Raw genomic sequence first — 18,917 nt, 5'->3', positions numbered from 1 at the left:
AAAACACGTGGCACATAATAGTTGCTCCATAGCCAATATGTAATGTCTATCAACATTTAAAATATCTAATATTTACATGGCCATGAACCAGTGGCTCACATCTTTAATTCTAGCTACTCGGACATGGAGATTAGATTATGGTGCAAGACCAGCCTAAACAAAAAGTTTACAAAATCCTATTCTCAACCAATCATGACACATTTGTCCATCTCAGCTATATGGAAAGCTTCAACCAGGATGATTATGGTTCCAGGCCTGTGCGGGAACAAAAGTTCACAAGACCCCATCTCAGCACAAAGAAAGCATGGCATGGTGATATATGTTTGCCATCCTAGGTATAATGGGAAGCATAAAACAAGAGGATCTTGGTATAGCTAGCCCATGCAAAAAAAAAAAAGGGGGGGGGGAACCCTATTACAAAAAGTAACCAAGGCAAAAAGGACAGAGGTGAGGATCAAACAGTAGAGTGCTTATCTATCAAATGTGAAACTCTTGGTTTAAATGTCAGTATGTTTTCCCAAAAATACTAATAATTCATGGTCACTGGCCACACAATAGTGTCTTTTCTGTAGGTGAAGGGTGGGGTAATGTCAGGCCTATGGACCTATAAGGCCCACAAAATTATATAGTCTGACCCTGACAACTCAATGGCAGGTGACACTTGAAATTCAATAAATCAAGTTTTCCCCCAGTGACAGTCCTGGGGCTTGAACTTGGGGGCCTAGGCACTATCCCTGAGCTTTTGTGTTCAAGAGTTCTTATCACTTGAGTCACAGCTCCATTTCCAGGTTGTTGTTGTTGTTGTTTTTTGGGGGGGTGATTAATTGGAGATAAGTGTCTCAGGGACTTTCCTGCCCAGGCTGGCTTCAAATCATGATCCTCAGATCACAGCCTCCTGAGTAGCTAGAATGATAGGTTAGGAGCTTTTTTTCATAGTAACATTAACATCAATATCAGCTAACATCTCAAGTCAAATGTCCCTCGGCAGAAGAATGTTACTCTACCCCTACAGGGTAGATAGATTACAATCCTTATCAGTAGGAGTTACTGTAGAACCTGTATCCTAGAGGAAACATTTCTTTGCCATTGTAATTAGAGGAAAAAGAATGGATAAGTCATACTAACATAAATCACACTTATATCTGCTATTGTCCTTATGTTTTTATACATGTTGGTTTTGTCTCATTGAGTAAGATGCCAAGCGCTGGTGGCTCATGCCTGTAATCCTAGCTACTCAGGAGGCTGAGATATAAGGATCTTGGTTTGAATCTAACCTGGGTAGACAAATCCATGAGATTCTTATCTCCAATTAATCATCAAAATGTCAGAATGGAAGGCATGGTTCAAGTAGTAGAGCACCAGCTATCAGTGAAAAAGCTGAGAATATTAGGCCCTAAATTCAAGCCCTGATACTACCACATACATACAAAATTAGGCTAAGGTTATTTGAGAGGAAGACTGTTTATCATAAATATTAGTATACAAGGTTGCTTACACATAGCACTGTTTATAAACTGTTTTCAGATTGTTTTCCTCTAGTTACAATAGCAAGCAACTGTTCCCTTCAAGATAACCAAACATATCTGTACCTTCTCCTTTATCTGTGCTGGAAGCTAAAATTTACAAATATGACCATCCACAACAGGAACTATTCAGTTTTCACAAACACAAGACCCACTAACTCACCAAGTCAGAAGAAAAATCTGAGCTGACTAATATTGTATAGAAACATATATTCCAAAAGACAGTTTCTATTCATATATGAAGATCCTAAGCTAGAAGTAATGAAGGTCATAAGTTCTATAAAAATGCACATATGCAGCTGGCCAGTAGTCACAGAAAGACAAATTAGAAAAAATATTGTGATCTTAGACTTAACCACAATTTCATTCTGCCAATACATAATCCAAAATCTATGGAGATGATGATGTTCCCTTAAAGAGTTCATTCAAATAGCTTAGAATTTTATTCTTTTTTTTTTTTTTTGCCAGTCATGGGCCTTGAACTCAGGGCCTGAGCACTGTCCCTGGCTTCCTTTTGCTCAAGGCTAGCACTCTGCCACTTGAGCCACAGCGCCACTTCTGGCCATTTTCTATATATGTGGTGCTGGGGAATTGAACCCAGGGCTTCAGCTTCATGTACACAAGGCAAGCACTCTTGCCAGTAGGCCATATTCCCAGCCCTAGGATTTTATTCTTATTTCCTACTAGGCTGCTTCTAGCTGGAATGGAGCAATGCTAGCTAGGGCACCAAGGTGGTATTTCTGTTATAAAGAAGATGACTGGTGAAATATGGTAGCAGAAGCTACGGAACCTTAGACACTGAAGTATCTTTGGGTGGCACTTCCTCTCCCTGATTCCTAAACTCAAATACGTAAATAAATCTTACACAACTGGTACTTAACTTAGTATTAAAAGTAAACTTTTTTTTTAATTTGCCAGTCCTGGGGCTTGAACTTAGGGAATCGTCCCTGAGCTGCTTTTGCTCAAGGCTAGCACTCTACCACTTGAGCCACAGCACCACTTTCCGCTTTTCTGTTTATGTGGTATTGAGGAATCGAACCCAGGGCTTCATGTATAATAGGCAAGCACACTAAAAAGCAAATGTTTTATTACATAACAAGAGTTAAAAGTTTTCAAAATTTCACATCATTAAAACCAAAAGACATTCTGAACACAACACTTTGTACTTTTTAGAACTCTGAGAACAAATGGTTAAATGTGCTGCCCACAGACAGAGTCCGACCATTATGTCTTCCGTGCAGCTGAAATGTGAGTTGCAGAACTTGGAACGACTGCCCTGATGGTAACTGAGCAGCTGAGAGAAGAAAGGATGTCATAACCAAGATGATCAAAGTCGGGTTGGATCCAAATATGGTCCAGTTCCATTCAGTCTGACAAGTCACTCTGATCCAACACGATTATCCTATATGCACGTGTTTTAAAGGACAAAAAGATAATTTTGAATTGAAAGGTATTCTTAAAACTTTTTTTCAGGGGCTGGGGATCTGGCCTAGTGGCAAGAGTGCCTGCCTCATATACATGAGGCCCTGGGTTTGATTCCCCAGCACCACATATACAGAAAATGGCCAGAAGTGGCGCTGTGGCTCAAGTGGCAGAGTGCTAGCCTTGAGCAAACAGAAGCCAGGGACAGTGCTCAGGCCCTGAGTCCAAGGCCCAGGACTGGCCAAAAAAAAAAAACAACTTTTTTTCAAATAGTGCTGAGGATTGAACCCAGGACCTAACACATGCTAGGCCATCACTCTTACCACTGATCTACATTTCTAGGCCCAAGAGTATTTTTTGAAAAGACACAAACATCTTCTTTATTTCAACAAAATTCAAGGGAAAGGGATTTTGGAGTCTTTATAATCCAGGGAGATTATGATCAATAATGTATCATGGGAATTAAGATGGCTGTAAAGTAACTTACAGCATCTTCCACATGGAAACTATTCTTGTGTTGACTCTACCACTTTTAATTGCACCTTTCTTGTTAATTAACTATTAAAACATAGCTGAACTCTAATAAACTCTATGGAGGGTGCAAATAGTATAATTCTTTTAAAAGACTAAGTCAAAGCTCAACAAGAGAAGTACCAGGAAATGAGTAACTGGAAGAGGGGAAAATGGGGCCAAGGGGAGAGGGATAGAGAAGAATGAAGGGGGAAGGTGGGAGAATGCAGGTAAGAATTCATTGTGTATATGACAGAATTGAGAAGTATAAAGGAAGGGGTGGGTTGAAGGGGAGGTGAAGATGTTGCAGGGTGACACAGATCAAGATACATTGTACAGGGCTGGGGATATAGCCTAGTGGCAAGAGTGCCTGCCTCGGATACACGAGGCCCTAGGTTCGATTCCCCAGGACCACATATACAGAAAACGGCCAGAAACGGCGCTGTGGCTCAAGTGACGGAGTGCTAGCCTTGAGTGGGAAGAAGCCAGGGACAGTGCTCAGGCCCTGAGTCCAAGGCCCAGGACTGGCCAAAAAAAAAAGATACATTGTACACAGAAACTGCTTTGTTAAATTGCAAAAAATAATCAATATATAACCTAAAATTAAGACAAGCAAGGGAATGGGGGGGATGGGAGGCATGGGTAAGAATGTTGAAAGAGGTGACATTAATTAAAATTCACTGTATTCATAAACTGCTTCAGTGAATTAAAACCCCTTTGTATAACTTCTTAAAGATAAAAATATTTAATATTTATAACTATATAGATTGAGCAACATGGTCTGAGTTCAAGTATTTATCATTAGTGTTTTAATTCTGCTCATGTTATCTAGAAAGAGTAAACTCTGATCTATGAACATGATATCTTATTACCTGGATGGTTCAGACCAACCTAGTCGCTTCCAAAAACAGGGTTTTAGTTCATCTTGATGGATGTATCAGAGAGAGAAAAAAAAAAGAGAAAAAAATGGATTACTTTCTAGGTCAAAGAGTATCAGAATTCACATTAGTGATTTCTTTAATTTAGTGTACTGTTCTATAGAGAATTTTTCAAAAATCAGTTGATGGCTTCCTCTCTTAACATTCTATAACTCCTTGCCACAGCAAAGATATTAGTCACATTACTTCACTAAGACCCTGAATTATCTTCTCAGTGAATTCATTCCTAGTTAAATGCCCATACACCTGGGGCTCTAGGCCAGTTAGAGTTCTGGAAGAAACAAAATGTAATTGTGGCTAGTACATCTATAAAGGTTCAGTTACAGTAAAGGGGGAAAACAGGAAATGGCAAAGCAACTAGGGACTGGTAACAGTGGGGAGCCTAAGTCTGAAGGGACTGAGGGCAAGGAACCCTTAGAGAGAGACAGAAGAGACAGCAGAAACTAGGAAGGACAGTCTTAATAAGGCTGTACTGTGGAGGGACACTACTTCTACCAGACACAAGGCACTTAAACAAGCATAGAGGGAAAGTAAATACCCTAACTCTTCCCCTGCTCTCTGGTCTCCAGCAAGAGCCTCTCATTGGCTAACAGATAGCCAGGGAAATGCGACCCATTAGGGTCAGCATCCTGTGACAGAGGAAGGAGGAGAATGAGTAGCAATGGGGACAGGATGAAAAGGATATTAGACCTAAAAGAGCTAATGTCTCTAACTTTCTAAGTAGAAGGACCTTAAATATAGGATGGCATTATTTGTAAATGGCATATCTAAATAGTTCCATCAAAATAGTTTTGAAATTTAGGTTAATTTGTAATTTTCTCATTATTGGTAAGCTTCATTTAAGTTTGATAATACATGATTTCTTATCGGATTTACAGTATCTGTGTGAGGCTAAGATGTTAGACAATTAGGAGCAAAATATCTCTCCAGACATTGTACAACCTAATGATGGTAAGACTGGCTGATTAAATTTTATTTAAAATAAAATTTGACATTATTACTGTTTTTGTGATAAAGCTATGACTGGCTAGAAAACCTGGGCTGAACTGCAAGGAAAAGAAAGTGTCAAAAGATAGGAAGAAACATTCATTCATACCATCTTCAGAAGTCCCTAAAAAGCTCTCTGACTTCCTTCTTTCTGGATTAATGTTCTCTTTCCATTTTCTCTTCCTTTCATCAGCTTCTTGATCCTTGTTTTCTGTCTCCCTTTAATAACAATGATTTAAAGGATTAAAATTTTATGCCTAACAGCCAGGGGACCAGGACCGAACTTCAAAGATAATCTGTAGTAATCAGCAGCATAGTGGTGTTCTTTCTTCTATGGGCCAGTTGTTGGTTTAAGTGTTATAACGTATGGTAACTCAATTCTCATAACAATTACATGATGCAGTTCCTACTACTATCCCCACTTTTGATGAGGAAACTGAGGCATAGAGGGTTAGCAACCTACTAAGTCCTAGAGCTAAGATCTGACCTAGATGGCTTACTTAATTAGATTCTACTTTTAGCCACTAGCCTCAAAGGAAAAATAAAAACACTCCATATTTTATTTGTTACAATTAGTATCTCTGTCAAAATCACCATGTTACCACGTTTAAACTCCCTTAGATATGAAATGTCTAAATAATTTAAGGATCTCACAGGTCAAGACCACATTTGTTAAACTATGAAACAAGAGCCATCTCTTCCACTTAGCTCTGAACTCCTTAAGGCAGAGACATGGATCCCTCTTTGTACCTTCAGCCCAGCAGTGCTCCTTGTCAGTGCTCAAGAGACGCTGGCTAAACCAAAGTAACACTCTAGAGGTTAGTGCTGTATACCAGCATGAGCAGAGGCCAGGCTGCAACCTCTAGAGCTAAGAGAGAAGGGTGGGGCTGGGCTGGAGAGACAAAAGAGAGGATGATGGACAGAAGAACCCAATGAGGCTTTTGGATTATCTTCTACTTCTGCCTCTGCCTGAGTCGCAGCAGCCGTTACTGAAGTAAGTGAAAAGACAGCTGTTCCCCCTATCTGATGGCTGTTTGTATTAGACAGTTTGTACTTTACTGAGTAAAAATCTGTCATTGTGTAATTTCTAGTCAGCAGTTCTGTCCTCCGGGCAGAAGGGAGTAAGCTGATTCTCTTCACTTTACAGAATTTCAGGTATTTAAGGAAGCTAGCAAATTCTCCACTCCATCTGCTCTTCTCAGACTGAGTTGCCCCAGCTCCTTCAGCTGTTTTCATGACCAAGTTTCTAGCCCTATGGCCATTCTGTGGCCACCCTCTTCCGTTTGTTAATTTCTGTTTAAAAAATGTGACAGCTGGAAGGAGCTCCACATTGTGTCCTAAGAGTCATCTGAAAAGCACATTACCTGTGCTGTCTGTCTGGCATTAATGATAGACTGCGCTTAATTCAGTAATTGTGCTGACCTGAGGACTCAGAGTCCTGTCTATCCTTCAGAAATTTTTATGTTTCTTCCAAGTGCTGGCAGCTTCTAGTTAATCAGGAGGCTGAGACCTGACACCAAAGGTCTGAAGCTAGCCTGGCAGAAAAGTTTGTGAGTCTCTAATCTCCAATTAACCAGCAAGAAGCCAGAAGTGGAGGTGTGACTCAAGTGGTAGGGTGCCAGCCTTGGGTGGAAAAGCCAAGTGAGAGCATGAGGTCCTGGATTCAAGCCCCAGTACTATCACAAACACATACACATAAAATGCAGTATGTCCCAGTATACATGCTAAGACTTCCTGCTCTAACTGTAATGATAGTGAGTAGAGCTTTCCAATAAGAATTCTCCTGTCAAGCCAGGTGTTCCATATTCAATTTTTTTTTTGCCAGTCCTGGGGCTTGAACTCAGGGCCTGAGCACTGTCCCTGGTTTCTTTTTGCTCACAGCTAGCACTCTACCACTTGAGCCACAGTGCCACTTCTGGATTTTTCTATCTATGTGGAACCCAGGGTTTTATATATGCAAGGCAAGCACTCTACCACTAGGCCATATTCCCAGCCCCTTCATATTCTATTTTTGTATCTAAAACATTTTGATCTCTTATATCTATCTGTCTGTCTATCTGTCATCTAATATCCATATGAGGTCTACCTATTTTGCCTAGGCTGGCCTCAAACTACTAGGCTCCCTTCTCAGCCTTTTGAGTAGGTGAGACTTGCAGATACGTGCTACTGCACCTGTCTTTACTTTTATCCTTTATAGTTTCTAACATTTCTACTTGTCAAACACATTTTGGATCCTCATTCTATCACGCATCACCTTAATGATCATTCCCAGATTTAGGTTGTGTAAAATTCCAGAAACATGCTTTTTCTGATTTAATTCAAATGACGTCTAAAAAGGTTGAGGCAGGGCCCAAACACATCAGTCTTACAGGGTTCTCTCTATACTCATATCAATCTGCTCATCAGTATCTTGAAGGGTTGGAGGAAGGAGGCAAGTGTAAAAGTACACACAGATGGAATCAGGACTGGCTTATCTACAGCACAGTAATGTCATCACCAGATAATCATCTCTGAGTCTAAAACCTAGTTCCATTTTCTTTTTCTTTTCTTTACTTTTCTTTTTGCCAGTCCTAGGGCTTGAACTCAGGGCCTGAGCACTGTCCCTGGCTTCTTTTCTGAAAGAAAATGATTTGAATGTTCCTACACCTTAGGTATATAATAAATTTTGTGGGGAGTCTTCTCTGTACAACAACAAGAAGAAAAGTATTTCCTAACAGGGAACAATAACCTTGTAGAGCCCTTAGTCGGGTCCTGTAGCTCCGTGCTCTCCTTGGGGGGCTGCAGCCATCTTTCCAGCTCCTCGTCGAGAGTAGAGTGAGCTCTGTCCAAAGGCAAGTGAAGAGAATGCGACCAAAGTCATTTTCCTCCCTTGACAAGGAAGCAAAACACTCAGAGTAGAAGGGACCTTAAAACTGGTATTTTCACTGAGAAAATGAGAGCTTGATGAGATCACAGCGATTACTTACATCCAATTCACATGTGCACTAAAATAGTAATTAGCCCCTTGACAAAAGTCTCTGCATCCTTGAGATCAAACCCCTCCAAAGTGCCATGCCAACTCAGTCTCAATTCCAGGTCATTAAATTAGTTTGTTATTTTGTACTACAAACTTCTCTAGGTCTAGAAGATGCTCTTAAGGTGTTTTAAGAAGGCCTGAGAACTGGGTGCCAGTGGCTCATGCCTGTAAACCCTATCAACTCAGGAGGCTGAGAGCTAAGGACTGAGGTTCCAAGCCAGCACAGGCAGAAAAGGCCCCATGAGACTCTAATGACCAACTAACTACTCAAAAACCAGAAGTGGAACAGTAGCTCAAAGTGGTAGAGTGCTAGCCTTGAGCAAAAGAGTTCAGGGACAGTGCATAGGCCCTAAGCTCAAGCCTCATCACCATCACCATCACCACTAACGACAAATCTATGCGAAAGATTTTGCCTTCCAGATAAAAAGAAACAGGCTGAGATCTGAAGACTGCAGCCCAAGCAGGCAAGGCCATGAGACTATTTCCAATTAACTGCCAAAAAGCCACAAGCGGTAGAGCACCAGCCTTGGATAAAAAAGCTCAGAGACAGCATCCAGATCCTGAGCTTAAGTAAGCCTCAGTACTTGCACAAGAGTGGAGAAACAAGGGGCAGATTTGGCTGACATATTCCTTTGTCCCACCCTGTTATCTCTATCTAGTGTGTGGACATCAGCATTTTTGCAATCAGAGATGACAAGCCAAAAACAAATGCTAATATGTCAAGGGCAATAGATGAGAAGGACAAAAAAAAAAAAAAAAGAGCCTAAGTCCCTAGTTCCCTAGTGGTACAGGCAGAGCCCTGCCACCAATAGATCTTTTACTAAAAAAGAAAAACTCATGTTAAGTGTGATGGTGGTATTCTATCATTTGCAGCTAATAGCATTCTGTGTGCTTCTCCTAAGGTTCTGTAAGGTCAAGACTAGGAATGATACAAGTGTAAAACTTAGATCTTGTGTTTCTCTAAAACTTAGGTGAGGGCTGGGAATATGGCCTAGTGGCAATAGTGCTTGCCTCATATACATGAAGCCCTGGGTTTGATTCCTCAGCCCCACATATATAGAAAACGGCCAGAAGTGGCGCTGTGGCTCAAGTGGCAGAGTGCTAGCCTTGAGCAAAAAGAAGCCAGGGACAGTGCTCAGGCCCTGAGTTCAAGGCCCAGGACTGGCCAAAAAAAAAGTTTCAAATTTGCAAAATGAAAAGTTCTAGAGTTCAGTGGCACACGTGTTAGATATTCCTTAATTTATGATGAGGTTATAACCTGATAAATCCAGTGTAAATATTAACCAACTGAAAATGCATTTTTCAGTATTCCTACTACCTACCTACAGCATAGCTTAGGAACACAGTATGCTGTTGTTAGGATTTCAGTCATTCATCCATTCAGCTATGGTTCATTGCCACTGGCCAACATTTAGAGTATCGTGCCACATTTTTCTTTTTTGGGTAGGCTTGGGGCTTGAACTCAAGGCCTGAGCACTGCCCCTGAGCCTCTGTGCACAAGGCTAGCACTCTACCACTTGAGCCATAGTGTCATTTCTGGCTTTTTCTGAGTAGTTTATTGGAGATAAGAGTCTCACGGACTTTCCTGCCTGGACTGGCTTTGAACCGTGATTCTCAGAGCTCAGCCTCCTTAGTAGCTAGGATTATAAGTGTGAGCCACAGATGCTAGGCTTCATACCACGTATTTTTTTTAGCCCAGAAAAAGACGAAAATTGAAAGTATGGTTTTAACTGAATGTGCACTGTATTTGCAACATCATAAAGTTAAAAAAAAATCAAGTTGGACCATCCTAAGTCAGGAACTATCCATATGCTTAACACTATTTTACCATACACTTAAAATGCTAACTTGTCTATGCATTTATCACATAAAACTTCCTTTTTAAGAGAAAGCAAAGACTTATTAGGACATAGTTTAAGGGAAAACAGTTGGTCAGGCAAGTACAAGGAAAACATTTATGCTGCTGTGCCCATATAGGGTTGGGGTCAGGCTTTTATGGGCTAACTTTGAATTTTGCAGACTGGCTGTCTCCTTTTTTGACTGGTTGCCTCTTTCCTAGATCATTGAATTTCACTCACACAAGAACAGTTCTGTGGGGGCTGGGAATATGGCCTAGTGGCAAGAGTGCTTGCCTCGTATACATGAAGCCCAGGGTTTGATTCCCCAGTACCACATATATAGAAAACGGCCAGAAGTGGTGCTGTGGCTCAAGTGGCAGAGTACTAGCCTTGAGCAAAAATAAGCCAGGGACAGTGCTCAGGCCCTGAGTCCAAGGCCCAGGACTGGCAAAAAAAAAAACAAAAAAAAAACAGTTCTGTGCTCAGTTCTTCATTCTAACGTTCTGTGCACAATTTAAATTTTTTTTTTTGCCAGTCCTGGGGCTTGAACTCAGGGCCTGAGCACTGAGGGCTAGCACTCTACCACTTGAGCCACAATACCACTTCTGGCCATTTTCTGTATATATGTGGTGCTGGGGAATCAAACCCAGGGCTTCATGTATACGAGGCAAGCACTCTTGCCCCTAAGCCATATTTCCAGCCCAATTTAAATATTTTTAAAAGACCAAAAATCCCTGTAAAAAGGCAGTTTACCCTTCTACTATTTACCAATAGTAAAACAGAAAATTAAAAATGCAGGGCTGGGCACTAGTGGTTCATGCCTATAATCCTAGCTACTCTGGAGTCTCAGACTTGAGGATTGTGGTTTGATGCCGGCCCAGGCAAGAAAATTCATGAGCCCTTCATCTTCAATTAACCACCAGAAAATTGGAAGTAGAGCTGTGGCTCAAATTGGTAGAGCACTAGCCTTGAGCAAAAAAGCTCAGGGACAGAGGCCAGGCCCTGAGCTCAAGCCAGCCACACAACCAACAAAAAAGAAAAGAAAGCACAACTCTTTAAATCCTTTTGAAAGTCTAGCTTTTATTGTTACCTCTCTGTGTCCTCTTCTAGGTCCTGATTTTCTTTGGTCCAAAGCAAACTGCTATCTTCTTTATTACTGACAGCTTCTTGTTCCTCCAAATGCTTTTGATCTAAAACAGTTGAAAGAATTAATTGTAGGGGCATGATCCAGTGGTAATGCACGAGTCTAGCAAATGTGAGACTTTGAGTTCAAGTATCTCAATATTGCCATAAAATGTAGAGGTGGAGGGGCTAGGGAGAGGGAAAGGAGAGAGAAGGAAGAGAAAGACAGGGGAGAGAGGCGAGAGACAGAGAGAAAAAAGAGGAGAGATATCATTTTATTATTACAAAGAAAATTGGCAAAGCCTCTCCAAAGTATGCAATACATCAGCTCCTCTCTTCCCATGATACCAGGTGGCAGACCACAGGACACCTGTATTTACAGCAGCTGCTTCTGGGGTCTTAGGACCTTCTTGGTGCCAGGTAAAGCTACAGGAAACCAAGTCTGTGCCAAGGTTCAGAGAGAGGGGAGAAAGCAGAGGAAAGACAGGACACATGAAAGAGGAAATAAGGACTTTAGCATAGATCAAGTAGTACAGCTTAGGTCTACCAAATGTGAAGCCCTGAATTCAATTCCCCAGTACTGCGAAATAGTATTTTAAAAAACTTTTAAAAAAGAAGTGATCTGAAAACAGATGGTATAAATTTACTTTGAGGACTCACTGATTGAGGATTCACTTTTCAGTAAAAACTAGGGAAGAAATTTGGGTGGAAAAGGGATGTGCTCTCTAATGTATAGCAAGAATTTTCTTATTTCATCTCAACCACAGTCCTATAAAGGAAAGAGGAATAACATTTGAGAAGTGTTTTACAATACACCAGGCACTGAATATGAAGCTATTATGCACATCATGAAATAGGAATTACTCCCACTTTAAAGATAGGAAGAAGTGATGCTCAAAGACTGTAACAGTTTGCCATACAAAAGTAACTGTTGGCAGGAGAAGGAACTGTGCCCAACCTCACAGTCACATTCTCACCCCACCCCATGTCTACATTGTCAAGGACAGAATCACAGCAAGAACTTGATTATTCAGGTATAGAAAAGAATGAAATTGTGTTGTCTTCAGAAAAATGGAGAGAATTAGAAATCACCATGTCAAGTGACATAAGCAAGATTGAGAAACACAAACATCACATGTTCTCTCTCTCTCAAAAAAAAAAAGAGAAACAAAACAAAAACGAGGGGAAAAGGAATGGCAGGAGTGTAAAGGAAAACTGTTTGGAAGAGGGACAGCAGGAGCAGGATAGGTAAGAGGAAGGGGCAATGAATATGATTAAAGTGCTTCATATACACAAACAAAACAACAAAATCATTTTAAAGTAGAGAGTAAGATAAGAGTGGATTTGATAAAAGAATACCAGAATGAAGTCCATTTGTATAAGTAATATATGCTAATAGAAAAGAGAAGAAATGTTTCAAAAAATCATGAAAAAAGATCTGGGCAATTAGCTCACCATTTTCAGTGACCCTTGGATCACATGCTGTGTTCACATGTGACACTGTGGCTGAGGCCTGCTGCTGCTTCAGTTGCTCTGTCACAGTACAAAAGCAGAAGGTAACTCATTCCACATCACACCATTCCTCCAGAGTAGTGGTTCGTTCTCAAGGGGCAGTCCTCAGACAAGCAGCATTGGCATAATCCGGGAACTTGTTAGAAATGCAAATTCTCAGGCCTCATTCCAGATCGATGAAGTCTGAAACTCTGCCAGCGTGCTTCAATAACTTGTGTTTTAAGGCTTTTAGGTAATTATAAAGCCTAAGTTTGAGAACCACTGCTCTAGAGCATTCTGTGTTAGAAAGAAATTATTCAAGTAAAACAAAATCCTGAACAATACTCAAGATAAAAAATATTGATGATGATAAATGATGGTGATAATGAAGAAGACAGGTAACACCTGAGGAGCTCTGTACAGCAGACATGGTTTCTAAGCACTTATGTACACGAACACAGCATTAATGTTCGCAATCTTACACCAACCCTATGAGATTGACTGCAGCATTGTGACTCCTGTTTAACAGAAGAGGAAAGTAAGGTTAAGCAACCTGCCTAAAATCACAGGAATAAATGGGGGAATTGAGATTTGAATCCAGGGAGTCCAGCTCTAAGTTTTATGCTCCTAATTTCTGTTATACTCTCTCAACTGCAGAGCAGTACAAGTGTTCCATCATCATCGGTGCTGGTCTATATGTCATACTGTTTAACCATAGAACAACAGGTGGTGAACTATATCACTATTTCCAGTTTCTGAAGAAATGCACTAGATCAAGATAAACATCTGCTAAACTCAGTAGCTATTCTACATTTGTGAGGCACGCCTCAGAACACAGCACATCAGAGCAGAGAGACAGCTGTGTGAAGCACAGGCAGGCCACCCTAAACTCACAGGCATGGGTGTATTCTGAGCAGATGCAGGTGGGTACCCTTACTGCAATATAGGATAACATCCCTACCTGACAGCTCTTGGCCAGCAAGAGGACCTAAAAAAGATAATTCAATATTACATGAAATAGAAAAATTATTTGCATCCCTATTAACAATAACCCCTTGTTGTTCTTAAATAATTAACTATGTCCTACAGTTGTAAAGGACCTTTCTCTTTAGATCCCTGTCAGGAAGCTAGAGTTTTCCATGTGGGGCCTCCAAAGGAGTAGGTATGTGGGCTGGGAATGTGACTTAGTAGAGTGCATGCATGAAGCCCTGGGTTCGATTCCTCAGTACCACATAAACAGAAAAGACCACAAGTGGTGCTGTGGCTCAAGTTGTAGAATGCTAGCCTCAAGCACAAAGAGGCTAAGGGACAGTGTCCAGGCCTCGAGTTCAAGTCCCAGGACTGGCAAAAATAAATAAATAAATAAATAAATAAAATAGCAGGTGACATCCCAGGGAAATGGAAGAATGTTTATATACAATTGGATGAGTAGGCCAGGAAAAACTACTCAGGTACCCTCTACTCTTAAATCTTTCTGGAAAATTACTGACCCACTCAAAGTACAGACATCACCTAGAAATGTGGCCAAAATAATGACTATAAATAAAATATAGGAAGGTTTTTGCAGTCTGTGATGGGGTACAACAGTGCCACAAGGCTTGAGCTTAGAAAAAAGCCTTGGACTACAGTTGCTGAAATTGGGGAGGTATAAGGAGAGTTCAACTGTAACTACAGAGAGAAGACAACAGGATCCAGAGGCAAAGTAGCAGTCATGGTCAAACTGCAAAGAAGCCTGAAGCCATGGCTGAAGAACAAATGTTAAGAATCTACCTCAACAGGATATGTCAAAATTGCACCATTATTTTAAGAAAAGCACTTAGGAAGGTAGAATTTGCAAGAAATACCTAGAAAGTCTCAGGAGGTGGAAATCAGGGCAGAGTGTTGGCCCTGAGAGCCCAGCCCCAACAACCCTGTATCACTGGGAGAGGGTTTCAGTAGGGCAGGAAAGGACCTATAAGACGTGGGGTACAGTCCAGTAGTAGAGCACTTGCCTAAGGTACAGAGCCTTAGGTTCAGATAAAGAAAAAATCCTCAAAGGCGGCTCTGGCAGCCTTAACTGACTCTAACCAAGTTCATTAGGCTATAGGACAGGGTCTGAGGTTTATGAGAGCATATGGTGTAGCTGTCCCTTGAGTTAAACCATTAAATTCTCATTTCTTATCCGACACAAAACCTCAGATCTTGAAAACTGACTAGTACCCGACTCAGAAAATTCTCCGAAGGCTCTATAGAAAGAACTAAATTGAACCATCATAAGTCTAAGGAGAGGCCTCTAAAGGTGAGGGGCTGGTAGGTCAGGCTTAGAGGCTGCAGACCACCTGCCCCTGAATGTCTCTATAACCATTTAAAATACTTCAAGAATCAGTCCAGCTGCAAATAAAATTGATACTATTCAATCTACCTAAAATGAAAATTTCTGGTCTTATGTTCTATTCCCACTACTTTCCTGCTTTTAGAAAGGAGTTTCAATACCCTTCTGCAAAAATGAAATAAATGAAACTGAAATGAAAAATTGTCTTGGTCTGAGCAGGCAGCCAAGAAATGGCTATATACATGTGAGAAGGAGATGAGAAGGGCTGGGAATATGGCCTAGTGGTAGAGTGCTTGCCTTAACATACATGAAGCCGTGGTTTCGATTCCTCAGCACCACATATATAGAAAAAGCCAGAAGTGACGCTGTGGCTCAAGTGGTAGAGTGCTAGCCTTGAGCAGAAAGAAGCCAGGGCCAGTGCTCAGGCCCTGAGTTCAAGCCCCAGGACTAGGAAAAAAAAAAAAGAAGAAGAGGAGAAAGGAGGAAAGGCGAATAAGGGAGGAGATAACAAGTAGTACAAGAAATGTACCCATGGCCTTACGTATGAAACTGTAACTCCTTTCTACATCACTTTGACAATAAATAAGTAACTAATATTAAAAAAAAAAAGAAAAGAAAAGGCGATGAGAACTCCTTTAATCAAAGAAGTTCACCATCACAAACAATTTGACTTTTTTTCTCCTTTAGAATCATTATCATAACCCTTTAAGTGAACATGATGAAGAGATATGAGCCAGTTATTGCAGGCAGCCTCTTTCTAAATTTTATATATTCAACCAGACCTTCAGAGTGTTTTGTACTAGTGCTCTGACCTGATACAGACAAATTGTATCATGATCAGTGACCATAACCTACTTGCAGGATCAAGGAGTAGATTTTATATTGAATATACCTTACCAATCTCATCAAGTAGCTCCTGAGATGGTGGTGGTAGCTCATCAATGTGATGCTGTGAGATGGCTTCCACTAGTTCTTAAAAAAAGATAAAGGAGAAAATGACAACATCTTCTTGGTCCTAAGTCGCATTTTCTCAGTTTCCCATAGACTTGACTATGAAGAATAAATTTTTTAAAGAAGGAAGTCTTTTACATAACAGCCTTACATGTGCCTTTACTACTTATCCTTTTTATTCCAGCACTGCTTATTTGTTCCCCTCTCTTCCTAAGGATCTTTTAATTAAGGTACAAATTCCTAAGTGTAGAGCACTCTCTGAGTCATGGTTGTTGGAGGGATACAAGATTCTGGAGCAGCCAGGACAAAAGCACAAAGTGGGAAGCCCTTTCCTTACAGATAATCAAGCCAGGAGATACAGGAGCAATCATACTATGGGTCCTGCTACAAATGCTCAATTATAATATAATAAAACCTCTTAACCTAACTCACAAAATCCTTGTTCCCCTGAGGGAAGTTTTAAGAGTCCTACTAAAAACATAGACATTAAAATTAATGCAACAAAAACAATAAGCCTCAAGAGCTGTTAACACTCTCAAAACCTCTGATTTGAAAATTGGTTTCTAAGAATCTGTCCTAAGGAAAAGATCAGAAGTACAGATATGATTTATGTGTAAGAAGCAATAATTGGAAAACAATATAAGAGATAGTTAAGCATATACAGAATGGACAATGATGCAGCTATTATACATATATATACTTATACATAGTTGATAACAAAAGAAAAATCCTTAAAATATAGTTATCCTTTGGTACCTGCAGAGGACTGGTTCTTGGGTCTCTCATTCTCATGGATAACAAAATCTGTAGGTGTTCAAATTATTTACATAAAATAGTTTTTGTATGTAACCTGTACACATCCTCTCATACACTTTAAATCATCACTAGATTGCTTATAATACCTAATAAAACATAAAAGCTAGATAAATAGATATTATACTATTTAGGGAAAAGGACAAAAAAAAAGCTTGTATATGTTCAGTACAAATTCAATCTTTTTTTTCCCCAAATAGTTTTCATCTATGTTCATTGAATTCATTGATCTGGAACTCACTGGTAAGAAAACGAAACTATGTCATCAACAGAGAAGAAAACAGTCTAGAACTGAAATGCAACACGAGCTCAACAATGCTAAAAAAAATTATATATTTTCAAAACTACTGAAAAGATATGGCATTAAACTAGTACATATTAAAACTTACAGTAGGGTAAAATGGCTGTTTTCTTTTTTAAGTTTTTATTCTCCAAATTTTCTAGAATGAGTAGTTTTACTTTTATAATGGGTAGGGGGGAGGAGGGAAACATCATTTGTTTGAACTCACTGGATTGGTTCAAAAACTGATGGACATCAATTTAAGCTTCTTTTAGTCGGTTTACTAGTATGCATTTCTTTGATATTAAACACAGAGTACCTTTGGGGAGGCTTCTTCTCTGGGTAGCATGGGTTGATGTGCCAGTTATTGTAGTCATGCTAGAGGAGTTAGCCACAGTACATGCAGACAATCTTTTCTGTAAGACATAGTCATGATAACTGACACATGTATTGAATAAAAAGGCAGATATAGATGTCTATCATTTCCTTTTATTTTATTCAGCAAGTCAAAGTCACATAACCTGTCTCTTCCTCTAGGAAGCCTTCTTACCCCTCTGCTTCCTTAGCACTCAACTTTGAGGCAGGGCCTATGTCTCAAACATATGGATGCCTAGCAGAGGACAAAATCTAGCAGCTTGCACTTAGGATTTGCTCAACGGACAGTTTATTGAGTGAAAGCATAAAGTTCCATGTCATTTTTTTTTGCCATTCCTGGGGTTTGAATTCAGTCAGGGCCTAAGCACTGTTCCTGGCTTCTTTTTGCTCAAGACTTGCACTCTACCACTTGAGCCACAGTACTACTTCCAGCTTTTTCTATATATGTGGTGCTGAGGAATGGAACCCAGGGCCTCATGTATACAAGGCAAGCACTCTATCACTAGGCCATATTGCCAACCCCATGTCATTTCTTTACTTCCCAAGTGAGCAATTAATTTTCCATTGAGTACTAAAAAAAAAAATCATAGAAGGTCAAGTCAGTCAAAAAAGTTGTGGGGATTTTTTTAGAGGGGGGAGCAATACTTGGGTTTAAACTCAGAATTTCAAGTTCTTACTTGGCTATTTTGCTCATGGCTGATTCTCTTCTACTTGACCCACACCTCAAGTTCTGGCTTTTTTGCTAGCTAATTAGAGATAAGAGTATAGAGGTTTTGTCTGCCTGAGCTAGTTTCAAACCCAGATCCTAAGATCTCAGCCTCTTGAGTAGCTAGGACTACAAGTGTACCTGGCTGATTTTAATTATTTAGGTGATTTCCACCTTGAAACTCCCCTGTAACAAGGGTTGACTGGTGTGTGTGTGTGTGTGTGTGTGTGTGTGTGTGTGTGTGTGTGTGTACTAGGAGCTTGAACTCAGGATCTGGAGCTTGAACTCAAGGCCTTGGTGCTATCCTTGAGCTTTTTTGCTCAGGGCTAGAACTCTACCACTAGAGTCACATCTCCATTCCAGCTTTTTTTTTTTTTTGGCCAGTCCTGGGGCTTGGACTCAGGACTGAGCACTGTCCCTGGCTTCTTTTTGCTCAAGGCTAGCTACTCTGCCACTTGAGCCACAGCGCCATTTCTGGCCATTTTCTGTATATGTGGTGCTGGGGAATCGAACCCAGGGCCTCATGTATATGAGGCAGGCACTCTTGCCACTAGGCCATATCCCCAGCCCCAGCTCATGGACTTTCCTACCTTGGCTGACTGAACCACAATCCTCAGAGCCCAGCCTCCTGAGT

General features: G+C 40.5%; 1 protein-coding gene across 1 annotated transcript in view; it reads right to left on the bottom strand.

Moving 5' to 3' along the window:
* Positions 1-2,862: 2,862 nt before the first annotated feature.
* The window catches only part of Tex14 (testis expressed 14, intercellular bridge forming factor), a 68,437-nt gene continuing 52,382 nt past the window's right edge, over positions 2,863-18,917 (bottom strand). The window contains exons 25-32 of the mRNA XM_048365533.1: positions 17,522-17,618; positions 16,056-16,130; positions 12,812-12,889; positions 11,325-11,424; positions 8,109-8,201; positions 5,490-5,599; positions 4,328-4,379; positions 2,863-2,925 (exon numbers count right to left, since the gene is read on the bottom strand). Of these exons, the coding sequence (XP_048221490.1) occupies positions 2,889-2,925; positions 4,328-4,379; positions 5,490-5,599; positions 8,109-8,201; positions 11,325-11,424; positions 12,812-12,889; positions 16,056-16,130; positions 17,522-17,618 (642 nt within the window). The 3' untranslated portion in view covers positions 2,863-2,888. The remainder of the gene's footprint in view (positions 2,926-4,327; positions 4,380-5,489; positions 5,600-8,108; positions 8,202-11,324; positions 11,425-12,811; positions 12,890-16,055; positions 16,131-17,521; positions 17,619-18,917) is intronic.

Source organism: Perognathus longimembris, chromosome 17 (genome assembly GCF_023159225.1).
Source record: "Perognathus longimembris pacificus isolate PPM17 chromosome 17, ASM2315922v1, whole genome shotgun sequence".
In the NCBI taxonomy this organism is placed as follows: domain Eukaryota; kingdom Metazoa; phylum Chordata; class Mammalia; order Rodentia; family Heteromyidae; genus Perognathus; species Perognathus longimembris.
This window is presented reverse-complemented; position numbering and strand designations above follow the sequence as displayed.